This window comes from Eutrema salsugineum, unplaced genomic scaffold (genome assembly GCF_000478725.1).
Source record: "Eutrema salsugineum unplaced genomic scaffold, Eutsalg1_0 scaffold_20, whole genome shotgun sequence".
NCBI lineage: Eukaryota > Viridiplantae > Streptophyta > Magnoliopsida > Brassicales > Brassicaceae > Eutrema > Eutrema salsugineum.
In genome coordinates, this window is record NW_006256828.1 from 2,326,265 (window position 1) to 2,349,295 (window position 23,031).

The following is a 23,031-nucleotide window of genomic DNA, read 5'->3' on the forward strand; positions in this document are numbered from 1 at the left end:
CGAATTGAACAAACCTATGATCTTATGTTTTCCTTTGGGATTTTCGAATGATAATGACAAACTATATGACAATTTATATATATATATATATATATATATATATATATATATATATATATATAATAATGATGCTATGAATTAAAAACAAAGCAAGAAATTGAAATAGACAGAGTCGGAAAGATAAAATCTGGCTGAAGGAACTTCAGTTCTAATACCAAAAATGATACAAGCACAGTGCTGACACAAGGCTTGTAAAATCTCGGAACAAAGCTTGGCTTAATCGGTCAAGGGTTGATTCATCGGCTGAGCTTCTCTAGCCGAGTGAATCGAAGAAACAAGGGCTGTTAAGGTGGAATGAAGTGCACCACACAAGAGGTGAGGGTCTTGTGATACAACACGGTATTCTTTGGACTAGGAGGTGCTGATTTTGACTAGAACAAAGAGAATAAACAGGTTTCTTTGCTGAGAAAACTTGTTTAAGAAAATTCGTTATTTTATTGATGATCAAAGTTGAAAGAATTACACGGCCGTAAAGGGACTTATATAATGTCTAAGCGGCTTAGACTCAATGCGACACGACTTCAAAAGGAAAGGTGCAACATCAAAGGAAAAATAAACAAAGAAAACTATAAATAAAGTTCAAACTAATAAGCTAAAGTCTAGACTAAATTCTCTCGGCTGAAACACAACAAAGACAAAGAAATTCGTTAGTCAAATGAAATGAAAGACTTATCTTATTTGTGATCATGATTAGCATGTCTCTAACTTGTCTTTGACCGAGCTTGAATGTTCCTCTTTAAGTGTCTTGATTCATTCATGAGATGATGAGCACTTAGAACTTGGACTTGACTTGGTAAAAAAAGGCAGATGTCCTGATTCTTTGGGCTGTTGTGGGTTGATGAGAACTCTTGAGATGTCTCGGCCCAAGCTTGTAAACAATGGCCCTTATTAACCGTCTCTTCTTAACATTCTCCTAGTTGCTCTTCTCTTGGTATTTTTTTAACTGTGGCTTATAGGCTTTGATTGTACTTGTGTTAAAGTATTCTAGCTCTTGCCCTTGTTATTGGTTCTTCATGCATTGTTGAACTTCGATATCTTGGAGTTAAGACTCGGTTAAATCCGGTTCAGGCTGCATGTTCTCATCACATACATAATTCAATAATCCTGAACTGATTAAATGGGATTAATGACACATGTAAGTAAATACAAGTAAACTCTTATCATTAAATTAAACACTTGTCTTTCACTTCGAATATTCATTTCTTTTTGCTCTAAGACTTCTTCAAATTTCGAACTCAATGCAATTCATATTTCTTTTCTTTTTTGGTCGAAAAATTCATATTTCTCATATTTTTTAGTGCATTAATTTTCGTTTGTTTTATCTTCAATCTTATATTCGGTTCTTTGCTCATTAAACCCAACCTTTACCAGGTTTTTCTCTCTCTGTGTCATAGATCTTAGAAGAAGACAAAATTTGATGTAAGGGTACAATCGACCTAAACTTTCTTGGATAGTATATTGAGTAAATTCATTTGTCTATTTGCTGATTTTGGTCTCTTCCTTTGATATTCAATGCAAATTCTCTTTTTAAATGACTAAATATGTACAACAAGCCATCAGACTAATAATTTAGTACAAGTAACCCCCCAGCTAGACTAGTTAAGTTTGAACATGTAAAGCTGCAAGCAAGTAATTCAAAGTCAACACAAAGATGCGCTTCCTTCTTCTTACTCCCCAATTAATATCTTTGTTGATTTTTCCATCTTGATTCTATTGCTCTACTCGAAAATTAAATCCAGGAACACAAAATGGGTGTCTGCTTTTCTATACAGTTGGATAAATCGTTGGATCAGCTTGTTCCACCTTTTCTGCGTTACTTGTGTTGGAATAACCTGGAGAACAATCTAGAGTCTTTGCAGAGATGTATGCAAGATCTCAGCGAGATGAGAGATGATCTGTTGAGATTGGTATCGAAAGAAGAGGACAGAGGTCTACAAATGTTTGCCCAAGTCAAAGTGTGGATATCAAGGGTCGGGACGGTTGAATCGGAGACCAATCGTCTGCTTGATGATAGTATCGTTGAACTTGGGAGATTTTCAATGTATGGCTGTTGTTCCCTGATCTCTGGATCGACCTATCGGTACAGTCAAAAGGTAGATATGACGTTGGAAAAGGTTAATACTCTGATACGGGAGGGACGCTTTGAAGTTGTGACTGAGAGACTTGTGTCTCAGAGAGCTCCTCATAAGCAGCAGCCGACTGATCATCAGCCGACTGGTTCTCGAGCAAACCTGCTTGAGAGTATATGGCGTCGTCTAATGGACGAAAATGTTAGTACTTTGGGTATCTATGGTATGGGAGGTGTAGGCAAAACCACCCTTCTTGTTCATCTCAATAATAAGCTCTCAGAAGTTGGTCATAATTATGGATATGTGATCTTTGTTGTTGTGGCGTCTAAAGAGATCGAGGATATACAAGATGAAATCGGTAAAAGATTAGGCCTACAGTGGGGACGTGAAACTAAAAAGGAGAAAGCAGCTGAAATATTTCAAGTCTTGAAGATAGAGAGGTTTATTTTGTTGTTGGACGATATACAGAGGGAAGGAGTGGATCTTCAACGGATTGGAGTTCCGCAGCCGAGCAGAGAGAATGGATGCAAAATTGTATTCACCACTCGTTCTCAGGAAGTATGTAGACGCATCAAGTGGGTTGAGGCTACTCTATACGTTGAATGCTTGCCTCCACAAGAAGCATGGGACCTGTTTCAGAAGACAGTCGGAGAATACGCGTTGACAAGTCATCCAGACATACCAGGGCTCGCAAGAGTAGTTGCTGAGAAGTGTTTTGGTTTGCCCCTAGCTCTTACGGTCGTCGGCAAGACCATGTCAAGCAAAAGGACAGTACACGAATGGCATCATGCAATTCATCTACTTTTGAGTTCATCTAGTTCCGTGTTTTCAGGTTTAGAAGATATTTTAAGCGCTCTAAAATTTAGCTATGATAGTCTGCCTGATGAGGAAACCAGGTCATGTTTCCTGTACTGTGCTCTATTTCCAGAAGGTGATGATATAAAAAGACAAGATTTGGTAAACTACTGGGTAGGAGAGGGACTGGTTTCACATGATATCAAGGGTTATGAGATGATCAATGATTTGGTTAGAGCGTCTTTGCTGATGGAAGATGAATCAGGATATGGTGTAAAGATGCATGGTATGTTTCGTGAAATGGCTTTGTGGATAATAGCATGTGATTACGAGAGACAATATTTTGTGGTGAAAGGGGGAATAAAAAAGATGCCAAGTGTCATCGATTGGAGAAGGGTTAGAAGGATGTCAGTGACAGATACTCAGATTGAGAATATATCGGATTCTCCTGACTGTTCCGAGCTTACAACCCTATTACTGCAACGCAACTACAACTTAGAATGGATCTCAGGTGACTTCTTTCGGAGGATGGCAAGTCTTGTAGTCCTGGATTTGTCGCATAACAGTAATCTTTCTGAGTTGCCAGAGGAAGTTTCATGCCTGGTGTCGCTGCGACTTCTCAACTTATCAGGGACGAATATAAAGGATTTGCCCAAGAGTTTCGGAGAATTGCTGAAACTGATTCACTTGGATTTAGAGTCCACATCCAATCTCCGAAGTATCAGTCTGATTTCAGGGTTACTGAAGTTGCAGGTTTTGAGATTTTATGGTTCTAAAGCTTCTTTAGATCTCTCCTTACTGAAGCAATTTGAGTGTTTGAAGTATTTAAAACTTTTGACCATTACTGTGAGAGATGTCCATGTTTTGAAAACTTTCTTACGAAGCAGATTAGCTGGGTTTACGCAGGGTCTATATCTCGAAGGACTTAAAGTTTCAGGAGAATCAGGAAAATCATTTGCAGCCACCTTTGGTGCGTTGGGTAGTCTTCGAAACGTTGAAATGGTGAACTGTGATATTATAGAGTCTGATATGGTATGGGAAGATGATAGAAGACACCAGTATTCCCCATCCAATCAAACCACTCCAAGAAATCCATGGTTCATGAACCTCTCAACTGTGGTAATACTCTCGTGCACACATCTAAAAGATTTGACATGGCTGATATATGCCGCAAATCTTGTGTCTCTAACCGTCAAAGCCTCATCTATGATGGAAGAAGTTATATGCAAAGAGAAGGCTGGGAACGTCGAGGTTGAGCCTTTTCAAAGGCTGCAAGTTCTTGATTTAGATGATTTGAGTGAACTGAAGAGCATCTATTGGACTTCACTCTCTTTTCCAAGGCTGAGGAAAGTCAATCTAACAAAGTGCCCGAATCTGCGTAAGCTTCCATTGAGTTCCACGAGTGTAGAGAAAATTTATGATCTTCGCATAGAAGTGGAGGAAGCATGGCTACAAAGAGTTGAATGGGAGAGTACTGAAGCTGAAGAGCGCTTTCGTCGTGCCATCCACAGAGCTTCTGTTTATTAACTCCGGTACTATATAATTCTTATCTTCCATAACAGAATCTCTGGTTTTTCTATATTTTTATTCCAGTCCTCACTTTGTGTACTTTTTATCTTCTATCATCTGTGTAGACATGCAAGCCCGAGAAAGACCTAGTGCAACAAGCACATATCAGTGGATGCAGTTCAAAGTTCCTCCTTTTGTTTTTTTTCTTGTGTTTTTACGGTAAACCTTATTCGAAATCGTTTGTCCTTTTTAACGGGTGTTTTCTGAAAATAAAATAAGGAACAAAAACTTCTGCTTTTGCTACTTATATGTGTGTGAAACAGTGTGATATTGAAAACCTACATTATGATTGTTCCATATTGTGTTCCTAAAGTTCATAGTTGTATTGTTGTCTACTGCCATTTTCTTCCAACTCCGCACTTCCATCTGATTATGCTATCTGCTTATTTTGTCATTTGATTACTTCATGTTTATTCTCTGCGTAGTACTACTAACTAGTGTAAAAGACTAGTAAAGAAATGGCTTCAACTTATAAGGCTTTGCAGTCTCATTCTTAAAACTAAATGCGTTTCTGAAATCAGTTTCTGTTTAATAAAATAAAAATTTGTATAGAGAATTTGACTGATGCTTCTCAAAGTTATCTAATGGATACATCAGATGGTAGCCCCCTGAAACTGATAACGCCTGAGTAAAGCCAAAGCGTCACAGCTTCATCATCCATCAGTCAGTTTGCTTCAATACGGAGCCAAAAAAAAAGAAAAAACACTGCTGTAGTCAACCATGGAGTTATAACGAGTCGTTGAAAAAAACGAAATTCGTTTCAGTTTTAGTTAAGAGTTCTAAACACTGAGTTGTATATGATTAAAGAAATTAATTAACATGTGAAATAACTTTTCGGTTAAATCTTATTACATGGCGATCAAATCATTAACGCTATTGTCCCCCAGTTTCTCTCTTTCCCTTTCATATCTCGACAGATCAACCGGAAAAAGAAAAGAAAAAACGTCTTTTTCCCCCTAATCTCTCTCTATCTCCCCGATTCCTCGATTCTCATGTAAGCTCTCCGCTACGGATTCGATTTCCGTGTAATGTCCGAGAAAGTGCTCTCTCGATTTTGACTTTGTTCGTACCGTGAGGGGGATCCTATGCGTTAGGTTTTTGGGGACAATCTTCGTATGATTGGGCTTCCGATTTGTTTATCTTTAGTTCATTTTTCTCTAAATTCCGTTCTTTGATTCTTGGGTTTCTTTCTTGATTTAGTAGTTTACATATTTACTTGAAAATCCCCAAATTTTTTTTTTCCGAATCAGATTCGTTGATATGTTCTCACTAGCTACAAAAAAAGTTCTTCTTTCGGATCCCTAATGTCACAATTCTGAACTCTTGATTTCCAGTTATTTGAACTGTACTTCTCTTCATGTTATATATTCTAATCAATTTAGTTTTGTAGAGATTCAGGAGGAACATGAGTATTTGATCGGGGCTTTGCATTGGGAGAGACAGTGGTCGGTGATTCGTGTAAAATGCGGGTGCTTGGTCTGAGCTCAAGCTTATGCTCAAGTGAGGAGAAGGAAGAAGAAGAGATAATTGGAGACTCGGGTCTCACACCGGTGTATCTCAACGTGTATGATCTAACACCTGTCAACAATTATCTCTATTGGTTCGGGCTTGGGATATTTCACTCAGGAGTTGAAGGTAAATGTGGCTTCTTCTCTTTACACTCTCCTTTTTTCTATAACTTGATTGAGACTTAAATCAAACTTAATGTTCTTTACTAGTCTATGTATCCTGCGAATTCATAGAATAGTGTCGCTTTCTCTTTGTTTTCATCTATTTCTGGTATAAAGACAACACTTTTGTCATATGGTCAGAGTATTCTAGTCTTGAAGAGTAACCACGATACTTCTCAATTGTTCTCGACGAGTTGTGATTTATAGATTAGGCGACAATGCTTGGTTTTTCAGACAACGTTGTTTGTTATTAGAAAGTGGTTGCTTACGAAAATTGAGGGACCTTGACTGTAAAGTAAACCTTTTCAAATTCTAGTTTACACTTGTCTGGTTGCCTGAAACATTCATTATCTTTCGAATAACTAGAACTTACCCTATGAGTTATAATTATATCTTTTCGTTGGAGCTGGGCTGTTATTATTATTGCTAAATGCGTATCTAACATGAGTTGTTTTCACGTTGCTATGTCTACCTCCAACTAGCTCATGGTTTCGAATATGGATATGGTGCTCACGAGTACTCGAGCAGCGGTGTGTTTGAGGTTGAACCTAGGAGCTGTCCAGGTTTTATCTTCAGGCGGTCAGTTTTGTTGGGAACCACCAGCATGTCTCGCTCAGATTTTCGCTCATTTATGGAGAAGCTTTCGAGAAAATATCATGGGGACACGTACCATTTGATTGCCAAGAACTGTAACCATTTCACTGAAGAAGTATGCTTGCAGGTAACAGGAAAGCCTATTCCCGGATGGATTAATCGGATGGCTCGAGTAGGTAATATAACTTTCTTATCTATCTTCCAGCTTATTTCTTAAATTTGGTTCTTGTTGTTTGGACCTTTTTACATTTTTGCTTGTTCTTGAATTCCTCCTCCAGGTTCTTTCTGCAACTGTATCCTTCCAGAAAGCATACAGCTCTCATCGGTTAGACATCCCGAAGCCCTCGAGTTCTCTGGTAAGTTAGTTCCAAAGAATCTCGTGTTTTCTCTTGTTCTCGGGGTCTCTGATGAAACCAGTTTGTTTAATCTCCATTGTAGATGATAATGATGGATCAGAAGAATCAGTTGCGTCTTCTCTCTCAGACGAAACAGATGGAGAAGGATCAGATCATCATCTCATAATAGCACCAAACAGTGACATTGCGTATCTACAAGACAGACCAGTGCGACTTGCCCGTGAGCTCCTCCAAGAACCAACCGATGAATCTCCTCAGTACTTGTTGAAGCAGTCTTGAGCTCTCTAAAGCAGCCATCGGGATCACCAAGAACTTAATATCGTCTGTAGCAAAAAAAAGATCACCATTGAAACAAAAGTGAGTATTGTCTGCAAAAATTCCATCTTGAGTATATTCTTTCGACCTAGAAATGTAAAAGAGATTTGAAATCTAAATGAGAACCCATCTAAGATATTGATGGTAGTGAGTTTAGAGATAATGGTGTGAACTTGTTGACAAAATAGTGTTTATGTTTGTTCTCAAAGCAGCTCTTATCTTCTCTGAGTTCACATTGCTGATCTATGTGTCATAATTTATGGAATCTGCCATGCTAATAATTAGTATTCTAAACTTGTGATCAATTTCAGACAGTTGTTTGGTTATAGATTTGATATGGACAGAGATGCTGTCTTCTAGCCTAAGGTCCTCTTTACTTTCACATTATGTAGCTTAATAAGTCAAAGTGAGCCATCTCAAAACCAGTAATTTTGTACATTTAAAAAAAATGGCAAGTTGGGTACCAACTATCAAGTACTGCCATGGGAGATTCCTTTTTTTGTTTGGCCATCAGTTCTGCTTTTACTTTACTTATTTGAGTTTACATCCCATTTATGGGAGAAAATTTTGTTTTCTTTTTTGTAACTGAATTATGGGACAAAGTTATAAACAAATATTTTTAGGGCATCGAACGTCAAAAAATTTCCTCCCAAGTTTTGAAGATAACTTACCTGAGAGAGGTGGGAGCAACAGAAGATATAAAAATTTGGAAAAAAAAACAAAAATAAAATTGATTGGCTAACGAAGTTAGCATAATAAGTAACCCAACAACTGACAGTGACATTTTATCCCTTAACACACATTCACATTTATCATCACTCTAATATATGCGTGTGTCAATAAATATAGTTTCTATTATTTTATTTACTTTTCCGTTTGCAATTATTTTTCTTTTTCATTTTTTATTATTAAGAAAATATCTAACACAAATAGTTTTAAATTGTATAATTTGTAGTGGAAAATCAATTAAATGCATTTTTCATTTTCATTACTAAATGAACCATAATAGACACATTTTCATAAATAGATAAATTTTTTAAACTTGTACCATAAATTTAGAAGAAATTCGATTAGAATTACAAGCTATTCTAAATGTATAAAATGAAAGCCACCTAGATATAACTAGTTATATATAGCGAGAAGATAGCATAGGATTAGGATTAGGATTAGGATTCAGGAGGTAGAAGAAGATAGGTAAAATTAATGCGATCGCAGGAAGTTATCAACCAATCTTCACCGTCCATTTCATACTGAAGGTCTAAACACCAATCAGCACCGTCCATAGTTCATATGATTCTTTCTTACTTGGCCGCAACTTCCAACCACATCACACTCTTTCTATTCCCTTCATATATTCCCATAATCCCATCTCAAAAGTTCTTGGAGACAACAAAAACATAAAAACATAAACGCCAATCGCAATCTTCGCGTTTTTCTATGGGGAAGAAAGGTTTTAAGCGGTCTGTTCTTGCGGTGGCGGTTGCATTCTTAGCCGTGGTTCAGGTCTCTGTGTCGGTTCCGTTCATATTGCTCCATGGAATTGCAGCTGAATGTTCTGATGGTAAAGAAGCTAACTTCACACAGCTTCTCAGTAACCTCTCTGGCTCTCCTGGCTTTTGCCTGTAAGTACCCAAGTCCAAGACTAATCATCGATACATGTTCAAGATTTGTGTTTTCTTGATATTTAAGACGTCCACAATAGCCAACCACAATGATTTATTTTGGTTTGATCCAAATCTTGTTTTCTTTATAAATCGTAGAGAAGTTGGAAATGGAGAGCGCGATTCATGGTTCATGCCACTTACGAAACAAGCGGAAATAGCGTGTGAGAAGGTGAAGCAAATGAAAGAGTTGCGTCAAGGATACAACATTGTTGGAAGATCTCAGGTTTCTTGATACTTTCTTGAAAACCCCATAAACAAAAAAAAAACGATTTTGATCGTTACCCACTTTAAATTAATGGATGATGAATGATTGTTTGAACAGGGGAATCTAGTGGCTCGAGGGTTGATCGAGTTCTGCGATGGTGGACCTCCGGTTTACAACTATATATCTTTAGCAGGTCCTCATGCTGGAATCTCCTCTGTTCCTATGTGTGGTGTAAGCTTTTCTTATTTTCCTTTAATCTCTGGTCTTTTTTTCTTTAAATGATATTATTTTATTCAGTCAATGACAGTGACAGTAATGGCTTTCTCTGTTTTTGGTGTGAAGTCTGGTTTATTGTGTGAAATAGCAGATGAGCTGATCAAGGCAGATATCTACAGCGACTTCATTCAAGTATCTCTCTCTCTCTCTCTCTCTCTCTCTCTCTCTCTCTCTACGTCTCTTCTCTATCAGGATTAAAATCCTTAAATCAGAGATTAATCAACGTCTTTAATAACTCCGCAGGAACATCTTGCTCCTAGTGGTTATCTCAAAATCCCAACAGTATGTCTTATCCTAATCATAATAGTTAGGTTCGAAGAATAAGTATATTTTATTAGATCTTAACAACAAAAAAAAACAGGAATTGACGAAGTACCTGGAAAGGTCTAAGTATCTACCTAAGCTCAACAACGAGATACCAGACCAAAGAAACTCCACTTACAAAGACCGCTTCACCAGCTTACACAACTTGGTTCTTGTCAAGGTCCGATCTCCTCAAAAAACACCATTCTCCACATTTTTAATCGATTGAATCCTCTCTTGATGATTCTGTTTTGTTTTACAGTTTCAGGACGATAAGGTTATCGTTCCAAAAGATTCATCTTGGTTCGGGTTTTACCCGGACGGTGAATTCGAACCTCTTCTCTCTGCTCAACAGACCAAGCTTTACACAGAGGATTGGATCGGTCTGAAAACACTGGACGCTGCTGGAAAAGTGAGGTTTGTGAGTGTAGCTGGCGAACACATCAAAATGGCGAATCTCGATGTTGTCAAATACATCGTGCCGTATCTCCAAAACCAACCGTCTTCAACACAAAGTCTCAACCGCAAAACAAAGGAGCCCTTGCCTCCTTAAAAAGAGCAAACACCTCATTTGTTACATGCTTATTTATGCAACAGTGAACAAAGCTTAGTGATGATTGCGTAGAACAAGAATCCTTATTCATATAAATATATACACACATACCTTATTTGAATTATCGAATTTTTAAATCGTGGAGAGTCGACGCATGAGATCTTCATCACCAGTTTTCTTCAAAGCTTGAATGATTCTCTTAACATGAGAAACATTCAATCTCATTTTCTTATCAAGCATCCATTTCGCAAGCTTAGTAGCTTCCCAAGAACACCCGTGTTCGCAGAGACCGAGCAAAAGAACCGAGTGTATATCCGAGTCTATTGTTGATATCACATTCGCCTTCTCGATTTCTTCATACAGAAAGAAACAATCTTGATACCTTTCCAACGAACACAACTCCCTGAGAACAAGACTGCAAGCAAGACCATCGGGTCTATTCCCTTGGACCAACATCAGACGGAAAATCTTCTCTGCCTCTTCCCATTTCTTCAAACGGATTAGCGACACAGTAGCCGAACTAAAACATTCTGAAAGAGAAACACCTCCGAGTTTCACCAACTTATCAATCAACTTAGAAAGATCCATAACATCCTCATCATTCTCCTCCACAACCCCTTGAATCAAAACACTAGCAGTGACACGATTCGGCAAGCATCCTCGATCTCCCATTCTATCCAATATCATCAACGCCTCTTGAACCCGTTTCTTCTCACAGAACGCTTGAATCACCAACGTGTAGGTAACCGCATTAGGACTTATAAATCCACCACCATCTTCTTTCTCCATCTCCCCCAAGAACTCTAACGCTCTCTCCATGTCGCCAGACTTGCAAACTCCTTCTAGAATCCTGGAAAACGTTACAGTGTTAAGCACGCATCCGTGCTTGCTCATGGCCTTAGACAAGTTCCAAGCTTCATCTATCTTACCCGCATTGCAAAACCCATTGATCACTGATGTATAAGTCATCACATCTGGACAAAGATCAATACAATCCATCTCTTTCATCAACGTCTCAGCCATACTCAAATCTCCCTTATCAGCAAACAACCTAATCACCAAATTATACGCAATGGTGTCAGCGGATAAACCGAAATCAGGATATTTTCGCAATACCCACAATGCCTCATCAGCGAGTTTCGCTTGATTACACAGAGACAGGACGATCCTCATCGTCTTAATACTAACAAAGCATTCCTCTTTCCCATAGGCTTCAACAACGTCCTTTATCAAATCTGGGTTTGCTCTAATCTCGAGAAATTCGCAAGCTTTGCTATACATATAAGGACTGTGTCTATGTCCGGATTGCGTTCCTGCCCATATGAAGAACCTAAGACCCAATTGAAACTGATTTGGACTGCATCTTTTGATTACCTCGTTGATAGTAGATGCATCCAGTTTCACCTTGGCCGAGGCTAATTCCTTCTCGGGATTGTTCTTGCATCCCTGAAGATGATCATATAATCTCTCGGCGGCTGAGACAGTTGTGGAAAACCGTAAAGCTGAGAGCTTTGAGGGTTGAGATCGAAATGAGGGAGAAACCCGACGAGATATCAAGTGAAGCAGCATATGGTTGGTCGCTTAAGTATGTAGCGATTGGTGAATGACTTTCGTTAAGAAAATCCTAAAGGACGAGACTAGAGAATTGAGAGAGAGAAGAGAGAGCTTGGCACATGAAAACGATGACGAAGAATACTACTATGAGCGACATAATGCGGCCCATAATACCCAATTAGGAACCCAATAACAGTCGCTTATACTTTATTTGTTGTAGTAAAAAGACAAGGTCACGTGATTTTGTCAACTAAAACTTGAACCCTGGAAGTGCCGAAAAAAAATTTTGTTCAGCAACTGCGATTATCAGTTTTGAGCTCAGCCAGTAATTTTCAAAGTAAACAAAATATAAATGTACAACAAGTGAATAGAAGTAGATATTTAGTTTATTCATATGACTAAGGAGTTGATGTAGATTAAATAATTTCATGATTTTGCCAATTTAAACAACAGTTGTTCGATGCTTCAAAAACACACTACCATCAAGGCAGGGACGAAATACCGAGAGGTCCGCAACGGTGGATTTATCTACAAAACTGTTGTGAATCTTAGTGTTTTGATTAAAAATTACTTGTCTTTTACATCAGATCAATTTAAAAAGATAGCTTCATATATTGTTCAATATTGTAACTAATTTTGCTAATTTAAATATATGAAGGTTACATGATACATATAGCACTAGAACTTGGGAAGGCCAATCATCCAAAACTACATTGACCTACTACTATTGACCCCACACAGCCACACCTCCCAACTAATATCAAACAAACCATCACAACAACGAAAACTACCAAAACACCCTTCTCCCTCACGATCGTGGACGCAAGGCTTCAAAATTCAGCCCATGAGCCACCTGACCAGCACATGCAACCCACGGGTTGGTCGGAACGGGTCGGTGATTGTGGTGATGGTTCGATGATGGCCCAGCCACACGCTCGCACGATGGACACATGATGAGTGTAGTGGGTGGAGTCATTTGGCCGTAGAATTGTGGAGACAGCTTTAGTGTTCGAAGCTCCATAGCCTCTTTCTGAAGTCGCCGATTCTCTTCCGTTAGCTTCTCAACGCACCGTTTCAAGTACTCGCAATCCACCTCCGTTTGCTTTAATTTGGTTCTGTAACCCAAAAAAAAGGAAAACAAAAAAAAACTTGTAAGAGAAAAATTCGAACCAAAATTAACCGAAATTCGTTAACCAAAATTTATATACAAAGCAATTGGTTTGTGATTTTAATTTAACACCTAAAAAATTAGACAGAAATTTAACAGAAGCCTAGTTTTTTTTTTTCAAAAAACAGAAACCTATTTAAAAAAATTAAATTCTTCAGCTAAAATTGAACATAACCGAACCGAATCTAAATTAAAGAGACTAAACCGAATAAAACTGAATTTGCATCGAACCAAATCAAAATTAAAATGAATTTCTGCAAGTAAAATTGCGATTTTGCATTGTAGTTGGAGAAAATCTCACCTTGCTCTTCTGTTCTGGAACCACACCTCTACTTGTCTAGCTGTCAAGTTCAACTTCTTAGCCAAAGCTTGCTTCTGTTTCTGTAGAAATTACAAAAATACCCTTTCGTTATTTCAGAGTAATTACGATATTAATTCCATAATTGTTTTTCTCTAATCAGATTTTAGTTTTTACTTACGGGATTGAGAGTGTTGTGTTCCTTAAAAGTCTCCTCGAGAAAGGCAGACTGATCCTTAGATAATCTAAGTTTCTTCCTCGACGTTTCGCCGCCGTCTTCTTCCTCGTCAGAGGTTCCACGTGAGTACCCTCGATCCGGAGTGTTCTCGTCGTGGTCATCGCCGGTGTCGGAGATTCCTTCTCTTTCACTCCTCTTCCCGCTTATGGTGCTCGAGATCGTACTGTTTGGAGACGAAACTCCTGCTTCCTCCTCGCAATCCACCGTTAATGGAAGACTGTTCACATCTATTTTGCGAAGATCTGTAGATAGCCACACAAGAAAGAACAATCAAATATTGTATTTTAACGAGTATTAAAAATTTATAAACAAGATTCTATTAAACTCAAAACCAAATCTTTTGATCTGTTCATTAAATTAATAAAAATACAAAAATAAAAACAATTTGGGGAAGAAAGGCCTGATCTTTCAGTTTTGTGGGTTAAGTTGATATATGTTTTGCTTTTGACAAAAAAAATTAAAATTAAAGATAATGTAAGTGTATACCTGATGTAGGAGCGAATGTTTGGTTCCATGGAAAACTCTGGAGATTGTTGGAAATGGACGAACTAGGATTTAGATTCAGCTGAATAGGATTGTGATTTTGTGAGAATCCTAAGCTTAGGCTCAAACCCAGATCTTCTTTTCCCATCATCATGATGTATCCACAAGAACTTTCCTGCGTAAGGTTTTTTCCAGTGAATTTTTAAAGAAAACAGAGAAAGAAAAGGCTTTGATTTTTCTGAGTAGATCAAGGAATATAGTAAAACAACACAGATGAGAAATGGGTTATTGTGGAGAGAAATAAAGAGAGATGTGAGGTAGTGTTGAACAAAAGAGGGGGTTTAATATAGGAGTTGAAGTAATGAGATTTTGTCAGGTGGCTAATTACAATCCATCATTATTGATTTATCTTCTTTTTTTCTATTATTACTTTATCTCCAACTTGTCCCCTTTGGCTTTTGCCATGTCTTTCTTTTTTGTACTTTCCTAATAACATTGATATATTCTCTCTTTCTTTTTCCACAAGAACCCATGTTTTTATTTTTGACATCAAAACACCATTACATTAGAGGTTCGGAAAATGTCTCTCTTCAAGAACCCATGTAGATAGATATCCAAATTGTGTTCCAAATTGTAGATATCCAAATTGTGTTCGAGTGTACATATATATTCACATGTGTCTTTGTATCTTAAAATTTAAAACCACTGTCATTAAAACCAATAGAGCTCTCTGGTCACTATAAGAAAGTAATTTACAATTGAGAGATTATCACATACCTTATCCTTATTTACATAATTATAGAACAAAAAATGACATAGTTTTCTGATTAAAAAAAAAATAATAGTATTTCAAAAAAAATCATAGTAAGTAAAGGAACTAACGAAGCATAGTTTAGACCATGTACTGTAGTATCTGGAAGTTGATGAAGTACTAAATTTAGCTAGTTCTGCATAATCGATGTCAAAAAAAAAGAGCTAGTTCTGCATAATCATCAGCATCTTGTATTTGTTTAGTTTGACAAAAAAAATATATATACATGTATCTTGATTAGTTACGGCATACCAGGCTGAGTCAAATCTCCAATAGTGTAGCCAATTATTGGTCCAGCTTTTCTTTAAATAGTTCAAAAAAAAGGGAAACATAGGTATTTGGGGCTGTATAATATAATGGGAAAATTGACTAATTCGAGCGGTTGGTATAAAACACAATCCAGATGAATCTGAACTTCTTCAAAGTTGTGGGCCAATCAACGGTTATAAGCCAATCATATAAATGTGTGATGAATATTTACATATGAATAACATCATCATGGTTTCTACTTTCATACAACAATGACATTTTCAAAGCTATAACTTTATTTTTCCTTTCGTCAGGAAGCTATGAATGTTTTGTGCTTTCACCTTTATCTCCGTTATCATTTGACATATTTTTGAATTTTAAAATATGCATTCAAATGTGAGCAATAATATTGCTCAAGAGTGTTTAGTCACTTTGCGTATAGTAACATGGGAGATGGAGCATGTGGGTCATCCCGCGTGATCGTGCGTGTTGTGTTGTTTCCTCACGCGCTTACGTCATACTATCCGCAACCACGCGCCTCAATTAATGAATACTTGTTTAAGTTTGATCGCTTAATAAGTTTGCCTAATACGTAATACACTAAGCCTTTGCTAGTTTTTTTTTTTGGTGCTAAAGTATGCCTTTGTCTTTGGTTGTTTTGCATTCAAATACCCATACATGTTGCCATTTAACTACGGTTTGGTCATTTAAAATTTACATCTCAAGGATTTTTATTTTTTAGAATAGTAAAATGGATCAGAACATTTATAAAAAGAAGTTGTGTTATTTAACAGTGTATCACTAAGTATATATTTTTGTGATAAGTTAAAACAGGTGTATCTCACGCGTTCTTGTAGCGAGTGAAGAAATTCGGCAATTGGCGACAATTATTGAGAGTCTATGATGGTTTCGTGGTAAGAAATATCATGAATGGTGGGACCTACACTTTTACAGAAAATCCGACAACATGTCGGAGTAGTGTTTCAGTGTGATCTGCTGTCCCACGTGTTCATTCGCAGGAGTTACAAGCACTAGCTAAGTGCGTACGTACACGCGCGCATTGTTTTTTTTTTCCTTACCTTAATTTTTTTACTTATCAATCAATTTTTTTATCTTTTTAAAAATAACAAAAAGTATTTACAAAGGCTAAAACGCATGTTTTCTTTAATCATTTTTCCGATGAAAAAGAAATCCACAAAGCATTTAGGCAGTGAATGTGTGTGGTTTTTAAAGTGGATTTCAGCTTTTGATTTTTGAATTTTTGTTTTCAGTTTTTGGTTTTTATCAATAATTGTTTGTCTACTGATAAAAATGAACATAGATTGATATCATAAATTTGTTTTTAAGAAGCACATTATTACATGTTAATTGTAGAGATGTTTAAACAATTGAGATGAGGTTTTGTTTTCTGTGCTATTGTAGAAACGTTTACACAATTACATATAATAATTATTACATTACTAGAAACAAGTATTAGAATTTTGCTAGTTTGCTCTTATATAAAAAATGCTATTTAGTTAACAACGATTGATAAAAACATATGTTTTCAAATTCTTAAATGACTATAGTAAATTATTTTTTTAAAAAAACAATAACCAAAAATCTTTTGTAAAATTTGCAAACAATCAAGAATTCAGTTTTCCTTAATCATATACCTTGTCATTTACTATTTTTCTGAAAACAAATTTTCAGTATCTCAGCGACGGTATAAGTCTACATTACAGATCACAAGTTGAGTCACAATTCACAAAACAAACAAAACAATTTTTTTGTGTGTGTCAACTGTAATCATTCTATATGTCTTGCGTTGCGTAAGCCTCATAATTGTTGTTTTGCTTAATCATATGTTTCATGCATGTGTATGTTAGCTTTGATTGTTCTTTACAGCATTGGCCGTAGAATGAAGTCATCATTGGCGATATTTAGGGAATATTTTTTTCTAAACCTAACTAATCAATTATTTCCTATCTAAATATATTTTCCCCAGCTGTCCTCTCTCACATGTACTCGATCTACTTAACTGGAATATTTTTATATTTTTCCTGATTTAGGAAATTAATCAACATGCATAATTACGATATCAGACAAGGCCACTTATTCTGATTCTTTTTAAAAAATGCTCGGAATTTGAGGTTGCATCACATGATTGTTGGATTCTTTTCTCTTTCACATATCAACGAGTAATGCTTATATAGCAGCTTATGTGGCAGTTTTGTTTATTTATGACGTTAAATCTAGGCTTATTATGACTGGGTAATATGATCATTGAGATTCCCATGCCAAACATCAAGATAGGACTATAAAATCATCAATAATTTTGTTTGTTAAGTCATTATTTCGTCAATGATTCTAAGGAAAAAAGAATGAAAATGGTTAAGAATCTTCAGAGTAAGCTTCGAAACTGAAATAGAAAATGGAAAGAGAGGAGCAAGTTGGTTGGTGCGTAATTTTTTTTGCCTCCCATGTGGAACTTACGTGGCGCACATATTCCTATGCGAGCCAAAGCCACCCTTACAGCGAAGCACACGTGTGTGTGTGTGTGACACCCATACGTGCAATTTCTAGGCAAATATTTGCAGTCAACGGTCAAATATCCTTTCCTTTTTAATACTCGGCTAGAAAAGACAATGGAATCAATGAATGACTGTGTAAATTAATTCGGAAGAATTTCTTCCTCATTAGCTTCTTGATACGACGCCGTTTTCATCTCATATTGATGATTAGTGCTTAAGAGTGACTGAGATAAAGGTAGAGAATGAAGTGAAACTGACAACTTTAATGTAGCATGAGTAGATTTTATGTTTTTTCTTCGTTATTCGATTCTAGTGTTCTCTTTAGTGCTGTTTTGGATTTGATGAGCAAATGCTTTAAATCAGCATATAACTCGAATTCATCTCCGGCCCTAATTTCGTGAACACTTTCAAATCCGATCGACCATGTAGTGGTTGCTTGTAGATGGCGTCACATAGGAACAGAGTTGTTATAGATCGCCTAAGAATTTTGTTTTTATTGGAATGATGGATACGTGTATGCATTCTTGGAGACTTTATCCAAGTTTATGATTCCCTTGACGTTGGAAATGTGCTTCAACACTCAGTCATCTGTGCGTCTAATTATACTTGGTCACTGTGCTTGGACTGATTATGATTGATATGTAACAAGTTAGAGTTTCGATTCTTTCTTCGTATAATATTTTAGGCTGCTCTTTCTATTATTATTATTATTTTTTTCAGGAAAAAGATAACCAGTTACAGCCTAAATCCTACATTTCCGAACAATATTCTTGTCACGTTGACGGATGACTCTAAGAGAATTCGACTTGTTGTTAAATCCGAAGTTCACAATCAAATGCGTGAGTTTCTTCACTCCCAAAACAAGTAACAAGAATAAACTATGGACTAATATTTTCTTCTGTCTTCCAACAAATTCGATACTTCAAAAATACTGGATGTCTCTCAAGGTTTCAGTAGATAGAGAAGAATAGTGACTTGAGGTCTGAATCGTCTGATTATTACTTGGGACCCATATTTGTTACTATTTACACATGTACATAAGAAAAGCCTTTTTTTTCTCTTCCATTGTCTCATTACAAACATACAAAAAGGTCTACTGAAAGCAGAGAGAATAAGGGTCGAAAGGGTTCTGAGAGCTCAAGCAAATATCCTTTTAAAGCCACCAAGGCTTTCTTTCCATCAAGTCCTTTGAGAAAACATAACGGAACCTTGAACTGTATGGCAACCATTCAACAACCTGAGATGCTTTCTTGTAGTTTGTTTTACCTTCTACACATTTTTTTATCGATTCCCCAAACTTTTCGTCTGCGTTATCCATTAACCATCTCAGCAAATCATCAGAGCTCAGAGAAGCTTCCTTTGCAAACTTCTCTATGATCTTAGGTAAAATCACTCTCTTATGCATCTTTACAACCATGTTTGCCTGAATGAATTCTTTTTTCGAGGCTTCTAGTTCCTCTTTAACGTTTCTTGCAGTGTAAACTTTTAACTGCAATCAATTCAATCACATGAGCGGCAAATCAGTTCACCTATAATAAACATAAATTTTGCACAAGCAAACCAAGATTTTTGAAAGGAAAATGATTAAAGCCTTAGAATATATGAGAATGAGATTAGTAATAAAGAGTCAAAGAAGTTACCACTGGATCTGAGAGAGCACCAGTGCAAAGAGCAAAACAGAGAAGTGGCTCTGGTTTGTGGAGCCTGAAATTTGTGCTTACTTTATCTTCCGTTGGCTTTTTCCTCAAGGCGGTGGAGATAATGGTCTCAAGCCACTACAATGTAGATTATATGATTTTATGAAAATTATCAATGTTGAAACAGGATAAGGAATGATTGCTGCTTCTTACACGTCCATTTCGTGGAGTCTGGAAGCAGAAGATAGAGTACTCGATTGTGTTTGCATTTATGATATGGCCACCGATATTATACGCAGACTGCACTACACAATGAAACCCATTAGTCTCTGCTCAAAACATGACTCTATTTTCATGTTAAGCATTGAGATAAGAGTAGAATACCTTGTGAAACAATGCTAACCTTCTAAGATAATTAGCAGGTACACCATATGCCAAGTATGCCTGCAGGAGATATTTAGAAAGATTATTCTCATTGAATACTAAGTTAGCAAAGCCAAAAGGATCTTGTATCAGATCAATATGTTCTTACATGCATGAAGAGAGCATTGTAAATGTTGATCCAAAATGCTAACTTTGCATTGCCTTCCATTTGATTAATAGTAACTCTCTCCAGTTGTTCAACAAGGAGCCTGTAAGTCAAATTTAGGTCCTTTTTGTTAGTGAAATCAATTCAGAGGTTTTTCGAGAAAAGAATCTAATTGTTTGACTAACCTGTAGTTGTTAATAGCATATGATGCTTGAGAAAATCTTCTCTTGTCTGATGAGATCCAAGATACTTCCACCATGGATCTGCAGGACCAAGCTCGGTCTTCACCCATAATGTTCTTGGGGATAATCACGTTGCTATTCACCGATCTTGATAGGATTGTTGATCTTCTTCTCTTCTCAGGATCTGCTGACATGGCACTGCTGCAGAGCCAGAAGTACACTGAAGCCATACACTTGACAATTTTTTCAGACAACTTGCTTGGGCATTGGTACAAATGATCCTTTAGAGTTCTCTGTGATGGAGATTTCTCCGTTATTGATTCCTTAGAACATGACTCAAATAAAACAAAAGAAAATCTATAAGTTACTTAGAAAATGTCTCAAGAATGATGATATTTGGGGGATAAGAGCTTTTTCTCATTTACTTTTGCTTGGCTTGAATAATTTGTTATTGGAGGAATACAGTTTTTGTCCTGGAGCTGAGAAGACTGGTTCTTTTTGGAGGTTTTTCTGCTCAAATCTTTAAAAGTAAGCAGACCATGCCAAGGCTTTAGAGGGAAATTATTGGAGGAACAAAATGCATTTGAAATGACAGTTGGGTGTTTTCTTGGTGGCTGCTTCATATGATGAGCTGGAGAAGAAATGCCTGAGCTTTGTTCTGAAGATGCTCTGCTAATCGTCTGTTCAAAGATACTCCGATACAGAGAGAGCACGTGATGCTCGCGATTTGCGACCTCTGCTTCTAGCAATTCAATCTCTGTGATAAGTTCCTTCGCCTGAATCATCCAAATCACATAAACAAAAGTCTCACAAATATGAACAAGCTGGATTTTCTCTTTAAGTAAAATGCTGAAGAGTTACCTGAGCAGAAAAATGTCTGTGCCCTGGAGATAAACTGCTTGAAGCACGGCCCATTGCTTTCTCTAAGGCCATTCTCAGAGATTTTTCCTGTTGTAGACGAAGATGAAGCTGCTCAACCTGTGTAGCCAAAATCAAAAGAGACCATTTTACATGAATCCAATAACTAAAGCATTTCATTTACAGAACATGGTAATGCATGTTAAAGACGAGGAGACATGAAACTGCTGAGCTTACATCTCGTTCCAAAGATGCTCTATCGTTAGAAGGCGGGTTGTTTTTAATAAATGTCTGACGATTATGCAGAGACTTTGGTCTTTTGTTTGCTGCTGTCTGAACAGAAGATGTCTATGAACCAGAAAAAAAGAAACGAAAAACAAATCAACTTCAATAGAGGAAAAAAGAATACTACAACATACAAATTTTTTTTTTTTTTGGTAAAATACTACAACATAGAAATTTAACGGTCTTACTGGCATTTTAGTGATGGTCTTGGCAGATTGTGAAGCTCCATCACTAGAAGCATGGAGATCTCGCTCTGACGATGCACTGTAATTGGAAAGATCATAAAACCAAATTTACTTTTGGAAGAAACATTATAAACAGAAGAAAGCTTTATTTTCACAACAGTCTCTTCTATTTCGGTCACGTCTAAGTAAACACTTGGTGTGCAAGAAACAGAGAGAGTAACTTTCAAACCCTGAAGGCTGAAGCTTAAGAGGTGATCTCAAATACCTATTAATGGAGATAACGTATATACTCAATCTCAATATGGTCAAGATTGAGATTAAACTATGGGAAGTGAGGGTACCTTTTAGACCGTCCATGTTTATGAGAACTCAGGCAATGCCAAGAATCTCCATTTTCTCTGCTTCTTCTCTGCTTTTTATCGTCTTTATTCAAATTCGAATATTCCATCTCAGTCAAATGTTAAACCCAAATAAATGAACGTGAAATATCGATCAAAGTCTTCCAAAAACATAAGTGAAAAGTGAGAAAGAAGGAATGTGGTTTGGAGAAATATGATCAGAGAAGGTCCAGAATGAGTGAATTCAAATTTGCGGAGAGGAGAAAGAATGAATAAGTAAATTTGCAGAGAGGAGAAACTGTAGCTTACCCCAAAAGAAAGGGGACCAGGTTTGATCAGATATTGCTGCCTGCAAAAATTCAATTCCATTCACTTTGTGGTTGTTGAATTGCATTCAATTCGTTTTTTTTTGTTCAATCATTTTAAATTCCTTAATCCATTTCCCTCCTTTTTCGAGAAAAAAACACACGACTTTTCAAACTATTATTACTACTCGTCCAACAAAAAGGTTTCTAATTAATACTGCCCCTAAATACTTGTTCTTACATATGTATTTTTTTGTGTGGTGGAAAATTCGTATAAATTAGTTGTATTTCGTCTCTGGTAAAAAATACTGTTGGGGAACCCGCCAAAATATAAGGGAGAGTACAATAGTTAATGTTGTCGATGTCAGTACGATTAAATTGAGAATTTAATGTTCCGATATAAATTTCTTGTCGTTTTCCTAATTTTGAGAAGTCCGTTAAGATATATATTTAACGTGACAATATATTTTCGGAATTTTCACTTTCCAGTTTCCACCAAACACTAGTAATTCATAATTACAATGTTAACAATTTCTTGGAAGTCAGACATCACATGGGCTTTCAGATTTGGGTTGGCCCAAGATCTTAGTTTTTGGGTTTCGATAAAACTTTCTTTCAATCTCTATTAAACATACATTCACCGGCTCCTACACCGCATGATGTAAACTATAAGGTTATATTCACATAGAAATTACGACCAAAAAAAAATATTCACATAGAAATTTTCAAAACAAAAACTAAATAGGTGGATAAAATAGCTAGAAATTTTTTTTTCTAAATAGAATTATAGTTAGGTGAAGTTTTGAGTAACGTTTTTACATACAATGATTTAGTGACAACAGACCAATAAGATTTGACAAGTCCCAAGATGCGAAGCTGCAATAGAATATGCCACCGACGAAGAAAGCCACGTGGACGGCTGAGAAAACATCTCAGGGAATCCTATTAAGATCTGACCAAAGCAAAATG

General features: G+C 36.7%; 6 protein-coding genes across 8 annotated transcripts; 3 read left to right on the forward strand and 3 right to left on the reverse strand.

Annotated features, from left to right (window-relative positions):
* Window positions 1–1,651: 1,651 nt before the first annotated feature.
* Window positions 1,652–4,736, forward strand: LOC18016344 (probable disease resistance protein At5g47260). The gene is made up of 2 exons (XM_006398360.2): window positions 1,652–4,456; window positions 4,559–4,736. Exon 1 carries the CDS (start codon window positions 1,809–1,811, stop codon window positions 4,449–4,451), a length of 2,643 nt encoding a protein of 880 aa, XP_006398423.1. The 5' UTR covers window positions 1,652–1,808; the 3' UTR covers window positions 4,452–4,456; window positions 4,559–4,736.
* Window positions 4,737–5,362: 626 nt separating this feature from the next.
* LOC18016345 (deSI-like protein At4g17486) lies at window positions 5,363–7,646 on the forward strand. 2 transcript variants are annotated; one of them, XM_006398361.2, is made up of 5 exons: window positions 5,363–5,487; window positions 5,884–6,128; window positions 6,646–6,933; window positions 7,036–7,113; window positions 7,196–7,646. In XM_006398361.2, the coding sequence occupies exons 2-5, from the start codon at window positions 5,957–5,959 to the stop codon at window positions 7,390–7,392; spliced, it is 735 nt and encodes a 244-aa protein (XP_006398424.1). In that variant the 5' UTR covers window positions 5,363–5,487; window positions 5,884–5,956; the 3' UTR covers window positions 7,393–7,646. The 2 variants fall into 2 exon arrangements, with proteins under 2 accessions (XP_006398424.1, XP_006398425.1); XM_006398362.2 differs by having other exon boundaries at window positions 5,376–5,487; window positions 5,892–6,128.
* A 1,012-nt stretch (window positions 7,647–8,658) lies between these two features.
* LOC18016248 (palmitoyl-protein thioesterase 3) lies at window positions 8,659–10,530 on the forward strand. The gene is made up of 7 exons (XM_006398364.2): window positions 8,659–9,050; window positions 9,189–9,315; window positions 9,415–9,528; window positions 9,640–9,705; window positions 9,817–9,855; window positions 9,935–10,057; window positions 10,139–10,530. The coding sequence occupies exons 1-7, from the start codon at window positions 8,866–8,868 to the stop codon at window positions 10,427–10,429; spliced, it is 945 nt and encodes a 314-aa protein (XP_006398427.1). The 5' UTR covers window positions 8,659–8,865; the 3' UTR covers window positions 10,430–10,530.
* LOC18016250 (pentatricopeptide repeat-containing protein At5g47360) lies at window positions 9,932–12,060 on the reverse strand. Its single transcript, XM_024155305.1, has 2 exons — window positions 10,541–12,060; window positions 9,932–10,424 (listed from the first exon to the last, which is right to left on the reverse strand). Exon 1 carries the CDS (start codon window positions 11,996–11,998, stop codon window positions 10,562–10,564), a length of 1,437 nt encoding a protein of 478 aa, XP_024011073.1. The 5' UTR covers window positions 11,999–12,060; the 3' UTR covers window positions 9,932–10,424; window positions 10,541–10,561.
* A 515-nt stretch (window positions 12,061–12,575) lies between these two features.
* LOC18016249 (homeobox-leucine zipper protein HAT2) lies at window positions 12,576–14,489 on the reverse strand. The gene is made up of 4 exons (XM_006398365.2): window positions 14,174–14,489; window positions 13,631–13,929; window positions 13,453–13,532; window positions 12,576–13,098 (listed from the first exon to the last, which is right to left on the reverse strand). The coding sequence occupies exons 1-4, from the start codon at window positions 14,322–14,324 to the stop codon at window positions 12,792–12,794; spliced, it is 837 nt and encodes a 278-aa protein (XP_006398428.1). The 5' UTR covers window positions 14,325–14,489; the 3' UTR covers window positions 12,576–12,791.
* A 4,268-nt stretch (window positions 14,490–18,757) lies between these two features.
* On the reverse strand, window positions 18,758–21,974 carry LOC18016251. 2 transcript variants are annotated; one of them, XM_024155292.1, is made up of 11 exons: window positions 21,761–21,974; window positions 21,423–21,498; window positions 21,187–21,297; window positions 20,953–21,069; window positions 20,517–20,867; window positions 20,095–20,414; window positions 19,913–20,012; window positions 19,765–19,824; window positions 19,594–19,680; window positions 19,384–19,518; window positions 18,758–19,232 (listed from the first exon to the last, which is right to left on the reverse strand). In XM_024155292.1, the coding sequence occupies exons 1-11, from the start codon at window positions 21,865–21,867 to the stop codon at window positions 18,897–18,899; spliced, it is 1,800 nt and encodes a 599-aa protein (XP_024011060.1). In that variant the 5' UTR covers window positions 21,868–21,974; the 3' UTR covers window positions 18,758–18,896. The 2 variants fall into 2 exon arrangements, with proteins under 2 accessions (XP_024011060.1, XP_024011059.1); XM_024155291.1 differs by having other exon boundaries at window positions 20,095–20,426.
* Between the last annotated feature and the right edge of the window lie 1,057 nt (window positions 21,975–23,031).